The following is a 20,395-nucleotide window of genomic DNA, read 5'->3' as shown; positions in this document are numbered from 1 at the left end:
AAATGGTATAGTTTGATATATCACTTTATGTATTATTTTTATATAATTTAATTTAAACAAGCTTATTATTGACCTTATATTTTGGGCTTCAGTCACAAAAGCCCATTGGGTTAGTAACGTTGAAAATTAAAATGATTTCAATTAATTATTACAAAGCTATTTTTTTATTTTAGTTTTCAGGTTTTAAAATTAAATTAATTAATCTTCAATTCTGTATATATTATTATAGTTTCCCCTTATCGAACCTTAAACCTAATATTCTCATTTAAGGTAATTCAAAAAGATATTTTACAAAATTAAAATTTCAAGATTAAAAAATAACTTCATAAAGAAAATAGATAGTTGGACAAAATTCGTGAAATTTATAAAATGTGGTACTAACGTTACGAAGAAATTACCAATCAAAATTTGCGATTTAACAAATTATTTATTACTTGGTCTGGTAAGGAATGTAGGACATCTCCAAATCATTTTTTTAATTGGGATTTTTAAATACGTAATGTATTTAAACTTTTTTTTTATTTAAAGTATTTAAATACGGAATTTAATTACTAGATAAATATGTTTTTAGTTGTGAAATTAAATTTCATTCTGTCCAAAACTTTAATAGTTTTTTATTTCCAAATTTAAAAAATAAATAGATTTCCAAATTTCATTCTTATCACAATGTTAAGAATTTGTTTATGTGACATAAAGTTATCATTTATGTTTACGTTACACGAACACATTATTATTAACAGTTAGACATACATGTAGCAAATTCATTTCATTCTTTAGAAACAATTATTATATCCATGTTTTTTTTAAGTTTTGAGACCAAACAATGTTAGTTTAGAAAAGGATGAAATTCAAAACATATTTAACCTCATTATTTTATTTATGAAAAAAACGTAGTTTAAAATGACTGTAAAATATAAATTACTTTAATTGAGGAATTAATGCTGTAGTTACTTTTATATATAATACATGAACTTTTTCAGTTCGCTCTGAGTAAATTCAGCGTTTGAAATTATTTTACCAATTACGTACATGACATTTATTGTTTTATGAAATGTAATTAGTATGAGCATGTTTTTCTATTGACACAATTTTTATTTATGTTTACTGTAAGATGATTTATGAACAATGTAGTTCAAATTGACGTGGAAATAAAGTATATTTCAATAGTGCATAAAGTGAAAACCATACTCCAAAAGATGAACAAATGGAAAATGTGAATGACAAAATTATAGCAGCTTCTGCAAGCACTTGAATGTAAGAGGCTTTAAAAACAGGCAGAAGAAACAAAAAAAGAAATAAAACAGTGTGAACTGGTATTGAAGTTGCTCTACAGCACTTTCCAATGTTGACGGAATGATCATGACTGCACAATCACACTTCGGTGAAGCTCACTCTGAACACTCCTCCCAGGTACTTCAGCAATGAATCTTTCAAAGTCACAACTTACTCCATCAAGACAACTTCCATTATCATTTCTTCTTCTGCAATCATTTGAGCATCTACCATAGACCTCACAATACCCTTCATTTCTATCACCATGTGATAAGGGAGAAGTATGAATTCTTCTACCATGTGACCTGTCACCATTAACCCGATACCCTTCATTTCTAGCATCAGGTGATACATCCATAGCTTCCATTGTTCTATCATCATCTGTCAGAGAGAATTTAACATCGGTTGATGTTGGCCCTCGTAGCAAAGATTGCAACTGCTGCATTGGTTGCACTGTTCTTCGAGTATACAGTGGCTCTGGAACAGTTTCCAGAGTTCTAATATGATCTTTAAGAGAGTATGTGATATTAGCAGATCTGGGCCCTGGTTGCAAAGATTGCAATGGCTCCATTGGTTGCCATGTTTTTCGAGCATACAGTGGTTCTGGAACAGTTTCCATTCTTCTAATATTATCTGACTGATAGTATGTGACATTAGCAGATGCTGGCCATGTTTGCAAAGATTGCCTTTCCTCCATTGGTTGCAATGTTCTTCGAGTATACAGTGGTTCAGGAACAGTTTCCATTGTTCTAATATTATCTGTCAAAGAGTGTCTGATATAAGCAGATGTTGGCTCTGGCTCCATTGGTTGCAATGTTCTTCGAGTATACAGTGGTTCGGGAACAGTTTCCCTTCTTCTAATATGATCTGGCATAGAGTATCTGACATTAGCAGATGCTGGCCATGGTTGAAATGTTCTTGGAGGGCCTAGACTCATACAAAGAGAAGAAGAATAACCACCAGGAGGAGCACCTCTTCCATGCACTTTTGTCATGTTACTTGAGTGAACCCCAGTGAATGATGTCTCTTCTTTCATTTTTAGAAAGTGACTTTTTGTAGGGTAATAATTGAGATGAGCTGAAGTTGGTAATTGCTCCACAGCATACTCAATCTCTTGAATTCGGAGATTTCTTTTGTGTCTAGAAACCCTCATTCGTTTTCTCTTCATACGCTTTCTCTTACCTTCAGGGATGTAGACAAACTTGTATGTGCAGCACTTGCCAAGTGGAAAGGGTTCATCACATCTATAGCCATCACCTCTCTTATTATTGTAACCAGGGTAATCTTTTCTATTGAAGTCAGCACACTCAACCAACGTCAAAAAGCATTGTGCAGCAAGATTCTCAATGTTCCAGTAGTTAAAAGGTTTTGTAGTTTTATGACTGATATGTATTTCACCATTGGCTCGAAGCATGCGACTTGCATTGTTGAAGAATCCATGCACAAGGGCTTTATGCATCCTGTAAATTCAAGAACACAGAAAATTGAATGCAATCAAGTGGATGATTGATAACGATGTGAAACTTCAAAACCATGTTTCACAAACAAAGAAATCTAACATAATAGAATATACAAACCAGCAATTCTGCAAAATCACGAAATTCAAGCTCTGGTATTTTCTTCTTATCTTAGTCTCATATCAGCAAAGAAGAACCAAGAATAAAATACAAAAGTACTAGAAAACTTACTTAATCAGCGACGAGCTATCTTCCCTCCCATGAAAGCCAGCATGAGGAAAGTTGAATATGACTCGATCAAACCTTCGCATTTTTAAATCTGGATGAAGCTTCATTTTGGTTGCATCAACTCCATGTAATAAGAATGCTCCCAGCTTGTGCAATTCTTCTAAATTTGACTTTGCCTTCTTGTACATTTTGGTAACATTATCTACATGTGAGAGATCATTTGGATTTTGAACTCGTGAGCTATATGACTCTAAAAGGTACGCTTATTTTCATTCATCAGCTTTCCATATTTGCTTAGCAAGTACAATCCAAACTAGAGCACCAAAATAGACAGATAGATTGATAGAATGAATCATTAAACAACATAAGCAACACTTTCCCAAATTGTGGAGAATGAGAACATAGTAGAAAGCTTTGAAAAAGGACAAAACTCCAAACAGATCATTCCTAAAAGTCAAAATAACTTACAATATCAAAGTATTTAACCAATCTTAACCAAAAATGAAGAGGGCTTCACTTCCAAAAAGGTAAAAAATGAAAAATGTCTTCATTTTACTGGAAACCTTAAAAAACCAAGGCACCGACTTCCACTGATAAAACATATCAACATGTCCCAGCTGCAACAATCTTGTTTGCATCTGCAATTTTGGCCATGGAGTCTAGCTTTTTTATTCATGCAATATCAAGGAAAGCCACAAAAATGCTACACAAATTGTTAACAAATTTAAAACTTATCAACAAGAAACTACCTTCCATCATCTTCAAAACAACCCAATAAAAACAGTAATAATATCATAAACAAGAATAAAAACACACTAGGGTTACTTAACAAATATGACAAACAGAAAGAAGAACCACATATGATCAAACCCCAAGCAAGACAAACATAGTATTTTAAAGAGAAAAATCTAAACCATTTCCTCATACATTTCTCAGCAAGATTGAAACTTTATCTAGGAAACGTGCTCCGCACGCTAAAAGCACGAACAAAAAACTGAATGGTAAGAGAGATAGAGACCGTAGGAGTTGAGAGAGGAAGCCACGATGTTGGCAGCAGAGCCAAAAGATTTGGCAAGGGAAAGAGAGAAAGAGAAATCACCCTCCCCCACCAACAGTATTTGGTGATCACTGGAATAGTGGTTTACCCATTTTGCATTATCTTCTTCATCTTCTTGAATAGTCTGCCATTGCTTCTTTAATTCCTTCATGTTGAAAATGGTGAGAGCTAGTGAGAACACCAATAGCTGCCACCACCACCACTGCACCCTCTTTATTGCAGAAGATTTGAACTTCAAAGTTATAACCGTTGCACAATGCTGCTGGCGAATGGAAGTGCAAGCGAATGGAAGTGCAAGAGTCTCGAAAATGCTGTGTAAGAATAATTTCTCTTTCTATTTTTTTACAATTATTGTACAATAAAATTATTCTTTCATGATTTCAAAAATGTGCAAAATATATAGTAAGTTCTGATTTGTAGTGTTTATTTCTTTTTACTTTATTTTCTGAAAAATTGAAATGGATTTTGACTCTAAGGAGTGATTGTTTTACAGTTCATCATATGAGCTATTTCTAACTATTCGAAGTAATTTATATTTATTTATCATAGGATTAACATTAAAATTACAATTCTTTTATAACACCTTAAAATTATATAAACATGATTTCTCACTGTTATCCAAAGAAAGTGAATTATGTCACCAAAACTGTTTGGATATAGTTTATCTGCTTGCATAATATATATTACAATAGAATACTGATATATGAAAGATTTTCTATGCAACTAAAATAATCAATATAACTGAAGTGGGAAGCATTTAGTACATATATTGATTCTGAAGGGGAAAAAATGAAAAAAAAAAACTTTTCTTTTTGGTGACTAGTTAGAATTTTTGTGGAAGAAATGCTTTTGTTGGGTATAAATTAAAATAATTAGTTTTTTCCATCTATTTGTTAAGAATAAGATAAAAGACAAGTTAAAATATATTAATGTTGCAAGTGTTAAGAGTTTTTATTTCAATTTCCTAAAATTTGTTGTTAATTTAGTTTATATAAATATTAATATTTACAGTTAATAATTTCATATCACCTAATAATTGAGATTAATAATAGTTTAAATATATTTTTTTTCTTAATCTTAAAAAGATACCTGATATCTTAAGATGAATTAAAAGGAAGTATCATCTAAAAGAAGGTTCACATCAAAGAAATTATGTGATGTTGAAGTAAGAATAATAAAGTCTATACGAGATATAATTGAATATGGTTGCATATTTAATAATTTAGGATTGGGAGGTATAATTATTTTTTTTTATATTTTTTTAAAATAATGTTATCATTGTTTAGTGACATATAATATTAGCTTGAACTGTGAAATCAATTATTAATTTAAGACTATACATGATGGTGTATCTAATAGAGTGTATGAGAGATACAATAGAGTATGATTAGATAACAGAGTGTATGAGATATATAAATGAATATTATTAGATATATAATAATTTGGGAGTGGCATATAATTATATTTTATTAGTTTTTTAAATAGTGTTTATCATTATTTAGTGATATATAATATCCGCTTGTCAAATTAATTATTAATTTAAGATTTTATATAATGATATACCTAAGTGATAGGATTTTCTTAAAAGAAAAATGTTAAAATGTAAAAGAAAAAAAATAAAATTCGTAACAGGAGAAAGTCTTTTATATTTATATATATATATATATATATATATATATATATATATATATGTATATATATTTTAACTATTTAAAAATACTATTGACACATTTTATATATTATTATTCAGAGGCCATGCTAGGTATACAAATATTATGTTACTTCCTCTACCATTCTATCTTCTCTCCACTTTTCCGATTGTTTCTAAATTTCAATCTTACCCTTTTTACTTTTATCTTTACCCATTTTACTTTTTATTTTTTAAAATCCTAATTCCCTTTCACTTTCATTCATTCTATGAGAGGCAAGCCCCCACCCCTCACCCCCACTTTCACTCTTTTTCTTTTCGATTTTCACATCCGTTAACACATAATTTAATTAATCCCTACAATCTTCTTCACCAACAATGTCATGAGTCCCCTTCACCTTCTCTACGTCACCACCATATATCACATCCTGTAACTTTGAATATCAGAACTAGTTTATTAAATCTACACCACATTGAGAAATTCTCACATTCACATATGTTGATGGACTACCACATGAAATTTGTTGTTCAAACTATCAACTTCTTTCCATTATTTTTTAAAAAATATGACAAAAGTGATCAAACCATATACAATATAACGTAACTAAGCTTTCGAGAATAAAGAATGAAGAAAAGGCGAAAATGAAGAATGGTGTAAGCTTTCGAGAATAAAGAATGAAGAAAAGGCGAAAATGAAGAATGGTGTTAAGGGATGTGAAAATTGAAAAGAAAGAGAGAAAGTGAAAGTGGAGTGGGGGCTTGCCTCTGAGAGAAAGAGTGAAAGTGAAAGAGGATTAGGGTTTTAAAAAATAAAAAGCAAAATAGGTAAAGGTAAAAGTAAAAAGGGTAAGATTGGAATTTAGAAAAAATTAAGGAGGTGATGGGAGAAGATGGGGTGGTAGAGGGAATAACACTTTAAATATTAACATTGGGCTCTTTACTCTGATGTGGGCCTGACCCTCACTTTGGATATTCAATAACGGAATACTTGGCAATTTCGTGCACTCTTCAATTTCTTTTTACACCTCTCAATTTTCAAAGTGATATTTTGTTATTATAAAGGCACAAGACTCTCAGTTAGATACGACAAAAAAAGTCAAAAAGTCAAACTCAATGGGATAGTCTCAATAAAAAAAAGTTGAGTTGGGATAATATTTTCAATATGAAAATCTAAACCAATCCTGCTCGTCAAGTTTGGCAATTCCCTAAGCTAATCTTGTGAATAAGTCGAGATAGTTTACCAACCTCAATTTATTAAAAAAATTTAAACTCTCGTCACAACACTTTATATTAACACAATTTCACAGTCTAATCAAGATTTAATATAATTTGATTAAAGTCTTATACAACTTAACCAAGATATAAAATAGTCTGAACAACGATTCAACACAACGTTTTAACTAATAATCAACTCGAGATCAGCCCAACAACCCGTGATATTAGAGTCATTTTAGACTTTCAATGATAGAAAAAGAAAATATACAAACCCACCTAGCAAAAGCCGAATGAAGTTATGAAACTTAACTCGTTTTCAATTCATATATTAATCTAACCCGACTTGTTTTTAACTGGTCAATATCGACCTTAATTTAAAAAGGTTAGATTAACCTCTTTTATCATCTATAATCTCAATTAGTCTTTTCCAATTAGGAAATATTTTTGAAACAACATTTTCAAAAAATAATTATCCGTAACCAAATTTTGAAGATAAAATTTCTAAACGCGTGAAATACATTTCAATACATGTTTTTCAAAATAAAATCCAGAACATATACACTACAAAAATTTCCAATTTTTTCGGGGGTTATTTGTTTCGTTTTCGGTGGTTTTAACCCACGGAAAGTGCGATACCAGTGTTAGGAAAACCGTTGGGAAAAGTTAAATCGTTAAGTAATTACCGGCTGTTTTTTTAGAAACTGCCGGTATTAGCAGGGGTTTGGGAAAACCGCCGATATTAGCGGACTTTTCGGAAAATCGCCGGGATTTGCGGGGGTTTTTCAGAAACCGCCGGGATTTTACGGGGATTTTCCAAAACTGCCGGGATTTGCGAGGGTTTTGCAAAACCGCCGGTACTTACAGAGTGTTTTCAAAACCACGGGTATTTATTGGGTTCTCCAAAATCGCTGATACTTGTTTAATTATTTTTTATATTATTAAAATTATTTAATTATCATTTGCTTTAGTAATAAAATAAAAAATTAAATGATTTAAAACTAAAATTAAATATTGTTATATAAAATTTGATTCAAACATCAATTATAAGAGAGAGTAGAAAATTTATATATAGTACAAGCACATTTTATTGATTCAAACATCAATTATTATAAATCACTACACATGATTATCAACTTCAAAATTCATATGCTGACATGTTTATAAACTTTTAAAGATGTACAAAGAATACAAATTAAAATGTAATCTTAAAGATGTATAGAGAGTAAAAGTGAAAATGATTAAAGTCAAACTTACAACAGTGGCATTATCCACCCACTAGTACCAACCAAATCTCCAAAATTACCCTATACTTCATATGATGCTTGTTATGAGGGAAATAAAACTAGCGCAACAGAAATAAATGTTAGTTAATAATTTACATGCTTCATTACTGAGCTACACTTGAACACACTGAGTGTAGTTTATCGTTAAGCATATGATCAAAGCTGAATGTGTAATTCGTTAATCTATTGATCCTCAAGTCAACATACCTACAAAAACAAATTGAAGACACTAACATAAGGCATAGCAGTGGGACAATTTTTCTTATATTTATTATCTTTTAAATATAAGAAAAACAAATAGTGGGACACTTTTTCCATTCTCTCTCACTGTAGGGAAATAACAATTTGAACAAATGCCTAGGTAGCATAGAAACAATTTACCATCCTAGTTCATAATAAAAAAAGCTAAGATATCTTTGATCCAATATTATATAATTCAAATGTCATTGAGCAAAGTCATATTTTGAGCCAATGTCATAATCATTCGGAAAGATTTAAAGTGTGACTACCATAGCTAGATATACAATTCCAACACGCTGATATGTTTAAACTAAGAACTAATCTAAACTTTCACATATAATATTGATCAGAGAACTTACTTTTCTTTACGGGGAGATTTTTTTTTCAAATAAATCAACAAAGGATGTAGATGTGGAAGTAGAAGCCTCAATATTAGAAGCACGTTTTCTTTTGATAATTTCAATCCTTTGTGGATGTTGATTTTCTTCAATTATTTGAGAAATAGCTTTCCCTCCGTGCAATACTTGTGATGTGTACTTATCATCATCATCTTCATAATCACTTAGGTCCACGATCTCCTTTTCCAATTTGCATTTTACCCCTGCATGTACAAAGAATGTGTTAAAACTTAACATTATTTTGTTAACATTATATACTTCAGGCAAAAGCTAGGAGAATGCAGAGTAGTAGATTTTGGAATGAGTAAAAAATTGGTTGTTGTCTCAACATTTCTTGAAAAATACAGCCTTCGATTCTACAAGTAATTAACTACGTATACTTTGATCAAATTCAGAGCAGATACATGTAATTTTTTTTCTATGGATAAACAAAATGAGTTACCTTCTTTGCATGCTTATGTTTGCTCTTTCTTTTGTTCTTATTGAAAGAAAACATTTTCAGGAGAAAGGAAGAAAACACAAAAGAGATGACTTGCAATTTAATATTAGGAGCCTAAAAGATGACAAAAAATTCTACAACAAATCAAGCCATGGTTTGAACATCTGAGGAAGACAATGAGAACAATGATGTGTTTGGCTTGAGGATAAGAATGAAAAATACCTTAGGCTAGAAACATGGGTAATTTGTCTGTGTTGAGGTCCAATGAATGGTCTCACCTACCATGTGGATCACTTGCTCACTACCTTACCTTGCATTTGCAAATGGACATACTAGTCTATTCTTCAAAAGTAATAAATTCATTGTGTAAACTTGGATGAACTTATTAATGATATTCTTACTTCAACGACAACATTGGATGAAGTGAGGAATGTGTGTTCTTAAGTTTTGTCTACTAATTGTTGCAAATTGTGACGATTTTTTGAGTATTTGAATGTAATCTAGTTCAGTCTTCAATTAATCCAGTTTGAGTAAGAATTACTTGCCTCACCACACCATTTCAATTAATTTACTAAAACATGATTTCCGCCAATAGCCATTTCCTTCTCTCAATAAATCTCATGGTTCAGGGCATAAAGATATGTGACTAAGGTATATTAATCAATTGCGTAATCCAATTAAATATTTTTAAAAGAAATTATGAAAGTTAAATATGTATAATAGATGTAAGAGATGAAAAAGATAACAAAATTTCCATTTCCATACCTAATGCACCTACAACATCCTTCTTGTTCCCTTTTTTAGGAGACTGACCAGTGCCATTATCAGTAAAGTAATGAGTATCTTCATCCCTTTGTAAAGAAACAGGCTCCCGTTTTCAAGCTCGTGGTCACTAACATCCTTTTCATCTTTGATAGCGAAAGAAACTCCAAGATTAGGCTCCACTTCAGTGTTCCCAAAATCAGAGGCATCTTCACGCATCATTTATTTTCTGCGCAAGGATGGTTCCCTTTCTAGCTTTCTTTGTCTAGTTCACCACAAAAATGGTAAGGATTCTGTCACAGGCAATGGTAAGGTATGAATCAGTAGTATACACTAATGCTACTTACTAATATGCATATATCTAGCTCTACCCTGAACGCATGCGCCACAAAAATATAAAATTAAAAAGGAATCGCGTTCTGCGAAATTTCACCAACTAGGTCAGTGACATTTTAAAAAGATTCCTGAAACATGGAACTTCAGTACAAAATCACGTCGATATTAGAGTGCCCCTACAATTACCAGAAACCAGAATTATGACAAAACATATTGACTCGAGAACAGTCGTGATTCTACCATTTTCCTTATACAAACTCACTCCCGAGTCCTAATCACTTCTTAAAACTGCGATAAAAAAAGAAAAAAAAAGGACAAAAACCTTACTTGTGATTGTAATTGCCGATATGGATCTTCTTAAAGCTTCAACGCAACTTTATGGACCATGGTTTCCTTGTGTATTTTGATGACAATAGAGAGGCAGCGGTTGCGGTGCCATGGTCCCTAGATTTTCGGAAGATAGATGGAGAAGGGATTTCAAAGAGAGAAAAGCCAAAGAATTAGGGATTTAAAGGAGGGAAAAGCCGTGAAGGATGAGAAATTGAGGCAAAGAGAAGCCATTCGCCAAGAAAATCATGGAGGCGCAAAGTGATCCAAGGTTTTAGAATTAAAAATCATAACTTTTAATAAATAAAACATAACTGCTAAAAAATTTAAAATTAAAAAAATAAATAAAACATAACCGTGGTTTTAGAAAAACCGCCAAAAATTATCCAAGGTTTTCAAAACCCTCGATAAAAAACCCCCTTCTAAAATACGTAATTTTTGTAGTGATATAATACATTGGTAAATGAATTTTTCATAATATTCATAAATGAAATTGATAGCAATTGCCTTCAATAACTGACTGGAAATCTCTTTCTGCATCTCCATAATTTTCTTTTTCTGCACTTTTATATAAACAAATATTTTTGCCCTTTTCAAAATCTGGAACCCGAAACCTATACAAAACCATAATTTAAATTTTTTTAATCACACAACTTAGAAGTCATTTTTTATTTTGATTTACACAAATTGAAAGATTGTACGATGGAGGTACGAGAACAAATTTCCTACATCACACCCCCTCCTCCTCCTTGAAATTACGGTATTTTATCTTACACTTTACAAATCTCATGTTTTTTAATTAAAAAAAAACTAAGCATTATTACATGTTATATAAGGATGATATTTTGATTGCAAAATAAATGATTAAAAAAAACACTTACCCTATATTTTTTTTAAGGTTTCAAATTTTCTCCAATAAACTTTTTAGAGATATAATATATTTTTATTATGGAATAGGTGTTTCAAAACAAGCATGTCAGATAACATCGTCAGAGTCAATCATCCTTCATTTGAAATATTATTCGTTTTGGGAACTGTGTTATGTAAGACCTGATAAAATATAATAATTAGAAATAAAGTAGTCTTGAAACTTTAATGTTTTTGTTTGGTAATTGGTATTTTGTGTCTATTTCTTTGTTAGAATATAATTGTTATGTTATTTCTTTGATTTTATTTTAATAAACTGCAACACATGTATGTTTGTTGGATTATGATAGATGTATCTTATTACAAATGCTATGTGTTGGTTTCTTAAGTAGATATATTGTCTATGATTAAATAATTATGGGTTTAATTCCCAGGGGAAAAGCTTAATGAAAACCTTAGTGTTATTTTATTTATATTTTTGTCTAAGGGAAAAAAAGGTCTTTTACCCTTTATTATTTAGGTGCAGAAATTAAAATAAAGGAGGTGTAGGAAGGAGAAGCATGCAAAGTTAGAAAATATAATCTGGAAGTTATAATTTACGTAAATAAATGACAGATAAAGATTGAGTAGTTGTTGTTTTAAAAATTACTTAAGTGAAAATAGGAGATATAATCTTGGTGGGTTTAGAGATTAAAATATATATTATTATTACAAAGATAAGCTAGAAAATAAAAAAAGGAGAGAATATAAGAGAGAAAGGGAGTTTCAGAAACCTAAAAGCTAACATGAATAAAAAAGAGAGAGGGACGTTTAATGGGAAAGAAGAAAATGAGACTATAGAAAATGTTAATGTAATGGGATATTTAATGTGTTTTAGGATGTAGATAAAACCCTAGTATTGAACAATGTATGTGAAAGCTTACCTTTTTGTTGTTATTGTATGTGCATCAGACCATGATTAGTGTTTCTGGTTCTTGGACATATGGGATTGTGTGAAGAAGGAGGGGTATGGGAAAACTTACCTTTGTTTTATTGTATGATAAATGTGGGTATATTATTTATTTTCTTGAAGGGCATGAGGAATCTTACCTTGTTTGTTGTATGTTGCATGTTCTTGATTATCTTAAAATGTAATTTTTGTTTTGATACTTGTGTATGTGTGAGAGTATGTTATTCATGGTGATAAGGTCTATATCATGTTTGTTTTGGGTTTTCCCTATGAAAGTATATATGGCTTTGTTGGGTTTCCATGATAATATGTATAATGCCAAGAGGGGTTTTACCATGCAAATATATGTTGTAAAGAGTGATATGATGATCATATGCAGTATCTTGGGTTGTAATCTGCATAATGATTAATTTTGAATGATTCTAATGATGTAATATATGTATTTGGGTATGATTACAAGGATATATGAGGCTTGAATGCATGTATGATGTGTTAAGTATGTTTTCACGTAATTTGAGGTTGATGCTTAGGGGTTTTGGACCTTGGGTTTCTATCCAAAAAGTGATTATTCTTTGTAATAATTGATTATCTGGAATGATAATCAATTATTATTTCATGCGTTGTGATTCTAGAATGTTTGTTGTGTTGAACTTGCTGGAATAATCGATTATCATTAGCGATAATTGATTAGAAATAATTGATTATAAGGATTGATAATCTATTATCATAGTGTATTTTGAATAGCTAAAAATCTCTCTAAAATAATCAATTATTGATAATTGATTATCACATTGTATTTTACTAAAAACTTCATTTTTGATAAAGATTGGATGTGGACCAAGTTTCAAAAGCTGTAGAACATGATGTTGAGAAGGGAATAAAATAACTGATGTGTTTAAGGTCAAGTTGACTTTTGATTGATGATGAAGCATGAATTTGTGATGAATCCACAAAGGTGTGTGATTGATCAATGAGCATGAGACATGGGAGATGTGTTTGCTTGTTGTACCTAGTAAATCCTGAGATTATTCGTCCGACACAGGATAACAACTCTCTTTGGAAGTGGTTGCAGAAAAAAGAATGGTGTTCGAGTGTTGAACCTTCTTTGTATGGAAGGAATGATGTTTCGCCTAGTCTTTGTGTGATAGATAAACAAGTCATTAATCGGAGGACGAGACTCGAGGAGGCTTGTAGGGGAGGCTACATGTGGGTGAGGTAGGGTACAAAAGTGTGACTATGTCTACAACATCATATGCTTACGTATAACAACACGAGTTATATGATCATAACACAAATAAATAAAAGTTAGCTAACCATAACATACAATCATTGAACACACTCATCATATATAATTCAATCATATATCATTACAATTTACACACATAATTATCCAGATGCCATTAATTCACTTTATTATATCTTTTATTTTCCGTAATATATCGCACTTTGACTTCTCTCAAAGTCATCCTTCTTGTTTCCATAAACCTTACAAATATATTGTGCTTACTCCTGAAGCCTTATGGTCAGACCATTTTCTGCCTGTTTCCATAAGCCTTACAAGTATACTATGTTTACTCTCTGAAGCCTTATGGTCAGACCGTTCTTCGCTTACTTCTATAAGACTTACGAATACTCTGCTTATGTCAAAGCCTTATGGTCAGACTGTTCTCTACCTGCTTCCGTAAGCTTCCTGAGTCACTATGCATATGCTCAAAGTCTTATGATGGAAACTAAATACACTACTCCCGGATTTATCGTTTTTATCGTTATGGTAATAAAGAGTTATACCTCATTTCATAGCTTACAATTACTCATATTCATTCATCATCACATAACCAACGAATCATATCATCTCGTCCATCTAACTCAATCATATTCATTCATTAATCATAAAATAGTACTAATCCATTTTCATCCCGCAAGTACGTCAATACATGAAATTTATAATAAATAAATCAACCATATCCATATACCTATGAATAATATAAATATCACACTCTTCTTAAAATTTTAACTTACTATAACAAGTACAACCTCAATATAATTTTACAAATCGAAGGTTATGGATCAACAATCCAAATTACTATTACATTACATAAAAGTCTGTTATTAGTACATACGTCATATTGGACACTTGAACGAGTATATTAACTAACAATATATCTAGAATCTATGATAAAATTTCCAATTCAATCTAACGGCTAATAAAGTGGAAATCTTATTTTTTGCATAGGACGTCCAAAGTAGAATTTATATGGTGTTGAGATCCTTAAGAAACATGAAATTAATTTCTCTACATATAGACATCTAAATTAAAATCTCAGTGGTCAAAGTTATTCAATAAGTCTTAGGAACTATATATCCAAATTCTAGGTTAATCTAACGGTTGATAAAGCGGGAATTAAAGTTTTTACTTAGATAACTTAAGGACAAAATGTTGGAAGTCCCACATCGACTAGAGATAAGGCCAAATTATAATATATAAGTGGGGTGCAAACCTCACCTTACAAGCCGATTTTGTGGGGTTGAGTTAGGCTTAAATACCACTTTCTAATATGATATCAGAGCTATGGTTAGAGTCTATTCCAGCGACTTCTATGTGGGCATTCTATTCTTCTATTCCACCCGCTATCGAGTCGTTATCGAACCACCCATTTATACTATCACGCACAAGATGTCTATACCTCGGCGTGAAGGAGGTGTGCTGGAAGTCCCACATCGACTAGAGATAAGGCCAAATTATAATATATAAGTGGGGTGCAAATCTCACCTTACAAGCCAGTTTTGTGGGGTTGAGTTAGGCTTAAACCCACTTTCTAATACAAAAATACAATGTTGATCTGGTTACTCAAAATTAAGAAATTAATCCCTCTAAGTACATACCTCAATTTACAAATACAAGCGGTCACAATGAAGTAAGATATCTCAAGATTCATATATCAACATTTCAAACTTAGAGATAAAATTAAAGTGGTGATCAATTTACTCCAAATTACGAAATTAATTCTTCTAATTACATGCCTCAAAACACAAACCCAAGAGGTTAAAGTGGATTAATATATCTTAGGAATCATGTATCAAAATTTAAGCTCAATCTAACGGTTGACTAATTGAGAAGTGAGGTTTTACTAAGGTAACTCAGAAAATAAAAAAAATAAGGAAAACATAATCAAAGACACCTAAACAATACAATTGGACCGAGTATCTATCTCAACATCTTTATATCTCATATATTCAAAATAATAATCATAGTTTATTTGAAATTCACATTGTTGATTATCTTTTTATGACAATTTATTTTTCATTTTTTAAATAAGTTGAAAACATTTGAATAGAGTTTCAGGTAAGAGAAACATGTCTCAATGGACAACTTAAGTACCTTGTCTTTCCTTAGCCAAAGTGTTTCCCAACTAGTTTTCACAAATTTTATATTATCATCATCCCAAGGCATCAATGCAACAAAGAACACATAATAATCAAAAGAAATAATTAACACTTAATTACGATATTAAAATTTACAGATTCATAGATTCAACACAAGATCACAGACAATTTTCATCACCCATTTTCACACAAAAACAATAGTAAGGATAATTCCTTTTACACCACAATAATATAAGATCATCAATGCTTATTACAAAATAAGAACAGGGAAAGGTTAGCTCCTCTTACCTGATTCTACTTCCTTGATGAAGAACACCTCTTCAGAAGCTCTTTCAACCTTTGCTATGATTTAGATTCTAGTCCTAAAATTTCCTTATTTGCTACTACACTCTTAGTCACCTTCACTCTCTTGATGAAAAGCTTCATTTCATCACCCCTATTTATAGTTGAAGTTAGGGTTACTATAGGAGTACTATAGTTGTACTACATTTTACTGTAGTTGTATTACATTTTTATTGTAGTTGTACTACACTTTTACTGTAGTAGTACTGTAGCAACACATGTTTCACGGTGTATTTTCACTGTAGCATCATATGTATTTTACTATAGTTGTATATGTATTTTATTGTAGCATTTTACTATAGCAAAATACAAAATTTTCTAAATATATATATCTTCTTAAATATGGCTATTTTTCAAGGTCTTACAATGCTTACGGTGATGTTCATGATGGGGATAGTTATAATGGTGGTATATTTGTGATGGTGATCATGGTATTGAAGATGCTCTTGGTTATGCTATGTTGATAGTGACGTTACTATAATAGTGATAGTAAGGTAGTTAGCATAGGTGCTGAGTGGATAGACCAAAGATCTATGTGTATGATGTTAGTGAAGACATCGAGGATTGAAGATTGAAGATCGAGGATCAAGGATCGATGATGAAGTAATCTAAGATGATTGAATCATTTATGTTTAAGAAGACTAGGAATCTTATTGTTAATACTTTAATGTAAGGGGTGGTTAATTACGATTTATATAATCAGTGTGTATATATCTTGTTTTTACGATTGGTTTAATGGTAGCTTACCTCATATTTGTTTGTGTTTGTGTGTTTGTGAGTGAAATTATTAATGATGATCGTATAATATATTATATGTGAGCAGATTATATTACAGATGTTCGAAAAGCATTATAAATTCGTGAGATGACGAGGAAAGATTTGGGTTTTCTTTAAAAGTTCTTTTGGTATAAAGTTTTGAGACAATGTAATTTGAAGTTATTTATATTACTTGGTTATTTAAATTCCTTTTGAATAATTTAAATTGAATCTTGCTTTTGGAATTATGCAATTTGATTTGTTTTTGTAAGTTTCAACATTGAGGTTTTTGAAAATTATGTTTTCACGTTATGAGAAAAGTTTGAAATGATCAGTTTTTGTAACAACTCGTGATACCCTGAATTTTGGGGGTCTTACATGCTTTGTCACGATGTTTTCCTTATAAGACGCCTTAGTGGATGAAAGGAGGAAAGAAAAAAATATTTAAACTGTCTTAGGTCTCGACTCCCAAACTATATGAGACTATTCAGTATGATAGAAACAATATATTATTTTTGAAAGTTATGATTATTTTAATTAACTATATATTAGTAATTCAAATTCATTTCATTATTAATTTGACATCCTTAAAGGGTAAACATAGAATGTGTAGGCTCTGTTCAATACATTAAGAGTGAGTGTCAAATCTAACCAAATTAATCGAGTATAATTCAAATTTAATTTACCATTCATATTCGACCATTTAATTTATCGAATTAGTCATAATCGAGCTGTTTAGGTTGTAGGTAAGTTGGATTTTACCATTCATGTTCGATCATTTAATTTATCGAATTTAACAACCTATGTCTAGTTGTTAAGTTCTTTAAAGAGGGATTAATTAATCACTAAAGAATAATAAGAACTTACAATAACAAAGAGATGAGTAAAGGTTAAAAAGCACTTATCTTAAAGATACAAGAGATGAAAAACGATTCCTTTTATAAGATGAATAACACTTCCTTTGACACACAAAGGATGAACAACTTTCCTAGCAATAATATGAACCATATTTAAAAAGGGATGATTGAGGATATTTAGGGTTAACACCTTGAAAGAAATTTCGAAATTTAGTAAAAAATAGGGAACAAAACTTTCAAAACATCAATATCTTAAGCTATAGAACTCCAATTGGGGTGTTTCCAAAACGGTGTGAAAAATCACGTTCTAAACTACAAATTAGACTCAAGAAACACTCAATTTGGATGAGTAGAATGAAAGTTATGAATATGAGATAAAAATGGGCATAAATTGAGATTTTATAAATTGAGAATAAAAAAGAAAAAAAAAATCAGAGACAAAGATAAAAATTGAAGGAAAGAATCACTCTTCCACAGGAGACAACACATAAAGGGTGGAAAGTCCTTTGATGCAACCAAAGATTCTTGAATCACTCAATAACTTAATAAAATGACTCTCATTAAGATAAAAAGGTAAAACCCTAATTTATCTACATAAAAACCCAACTTCTATATTTGATGAAAATAGTTAAGCTTATAAGGACTGATGTCTAAGTTTCCAAATTGGACCCTTATTACAACTTGAAAATAAAGTCAAACTAAAGCTCGCTAATTGACTGGCCCAAAGACATAATTTGGTTAGCCAATTTTATAAAGATTGGGCTATTTTAAAAACAAACCAACTTATAAAATAAAACAACAGCAAAATGGTGCTTTAGTTCTCCATTTGAGTCATAATGCAATTCACCATCTTGGCCTTATCTCCTTGAAATTTGGGCTTGTATTCAATTAATATGGACAACACTTGTTGAAGAACTGCCTTTGCTTTACTTTCTCTAGCCCCTTATCATACGTCCTCTACGTCTTTCAAGTGGATCCTTGTTATTACTCATGGTCACGTTCAATCATTGGTTTGATTCACATCATAAAGGATGAATAACTTTTCTAGCAACAACAACACTCAATCACAAGACACACTTAGTGAAAGTTATTGCTCTACCCACACTAGGTTTTTTAAAGTCCATTTTCACAAACAGAGAGTTTATCTAGCACACAAGGCTTAAACCTCTGAGTGAAATGTTCTTTTGAAATAAGGTTTAAGTTAAATATTTATAGCCTCATATTTTGAAAATTAGGTTAGAAACTGAAGAGTCCATTTTGTAACAGTAATTGATATTCGACTATCATAAGTGATAATCAATTATTCGTGGAACTTTTTCAAAAAATTATTTTTCTTTGGGATAATCTATTATTATAAATGATAATCGATTAATAGCAAGTCCTTTTACCAATTTTGAATTTGACTAGGATATCGATTATCAATAGTGATAATCGATTATCATGGATGATTTTAGAATAATAAAACTTTTCGTGAGTCTTATACTGATTGAATTCTACCTTTCTGATTTTTGGTCTACTAATTTTAAATAAAATACATAGATTACAAAACTTCAACAACTAAAGTACTCAGTCTTCAATGTATCTCATGAAGCCAGACATTTTTTAAATCTTCAACACATCTCCATGAATCATCATCATCAAAACTCTTTATTGAAATAAGATGTCTATCTTCTTCTTTTTGCTAACAGTCTCCCTTTTTTTTATGGGGATCGAAAATTTGTTGAAGGCTTGTAATATGTCCTACTCTTAAAGATCTCGTTCTCAATCAACAACTTAAGGAAAAGAATAATTAATCTAGAAAAACATAAATAACAAGATATTAACATAATCATATATCTCACTTTCAATTTATCACAAGATGTCAACCAAATTATGTTTCTCCTTTTTTTTATCATAATAAAAATGTATCTAATATTTATGATTCCCTAAATTCATTAATTCAATTAGAATTTAGCTCCTCCTATATCATTAAAAGTTTACTCCCCTTGAATGTAATATTCCCTCTTTTTTAATAAAATAAATCTTTCTAGAAAAAGTAATCCCTTTAAAAATTTAAAATTGATTTTTAAGATTAATTGTTTTGGGTTTTAGAGCTTAAGAGAATATATCATTACTTGGGATAATAGATTATTGGTGAGACAAATGTGTACTAGAGTCAATATTAAACATTCCAATATTGATAATCAATTATTTACGTAACCTTTCAGAAAAAAAATAATCAAATTTTAACTATTCTTAAGGTTCTAATACATATTTAACCCTTTTAAGCTCAAAATTTTCAAAGATTCCATACAGCCTTTTTTATTTTTATTTCTTAATTTATCTTGCAAAAGACAACATAAAAATTTTGGTCCTTAAAATCTTATTTGGATCCTTTAAGGTGGTTATAGGAGGGTTACTTTATAACCAGAATCCAAGCATATTTTCCATTAAGAACATCAAAATATTTTATTCTACATTTATTTGAAGTGTGCCCCTTTTTTCATGTAATAAAAGCATCTGACGATATTTAGGTTCCTATAATAAGTTATTCATTCATACTCTATGGTTTCTCTTATCCTTATTCTTATTCTTAAGA

General features: G+C 30.7%; 1 protein-coding gene and 1 long non-coding RNA gene across 2 annotated transcripts; both read right to left on the bottom strand.

Moving 5' to 3' along the window:
• Positions 1-1,148: 1,148 nt before the first annotated feature.
• On the bottom strand, positions 1,149-4,165 carry LOC148198641 (uncharacterized). Its single transcript, XM_088092046.1, has 3 exons — positions 3,976-4,165; positions 2,961-3,159; positions 1,149-2,732 (listed from the first exon to the last, which is right to left on the bottom strand). Exons 1-3 carry the CDS (start codon positions 4,163-4,165, stop codon positions 1,358-1,360), a joined length of 1,764 nt encoding a protein of 587 aa, XP_087948172.1. The 3' UTR covers positions 1,149-1,357.
• Positions 4,166-8,032: 3,867 nt separating this feature from the next.
• Positions 8,033-10,956, bottom strand: LOC148198640 (uncharacterized). The gene is made up of 4 exons (XR_015779804.1): positions 10,663-10,956; positions 10,003-10,292; positions 8,760-9,001; positions 8,033-8,367 (listed from the first exon to the last, which is right to left on the bottom strand). It is a non-coding gene; the product is annotated as an uncharacterized LOC148198640 (long non-coding RNA).
• Between the last annotated feature and the right edge of the window lie 9,439 nt (positions 10,957-20,395).

This window comes from Vigna umbellata, chromosome 5 (genome assembly GCF_029865625.1).
Source record: "Vigna umbellata cultivar VRB3 chromosome 5, Vumbellata_1.0, whole genome shotgun sequence".
Lineage (NCBI taxonomy): Eukaryota > Viridiplantae > Streptophyta > Magnoliopsida > Fabales > Fabaceae > Vigna > Vigna umbellata.
This window is presented reverse-complemented; position numbering and strand designations above follow the sequence as displayed.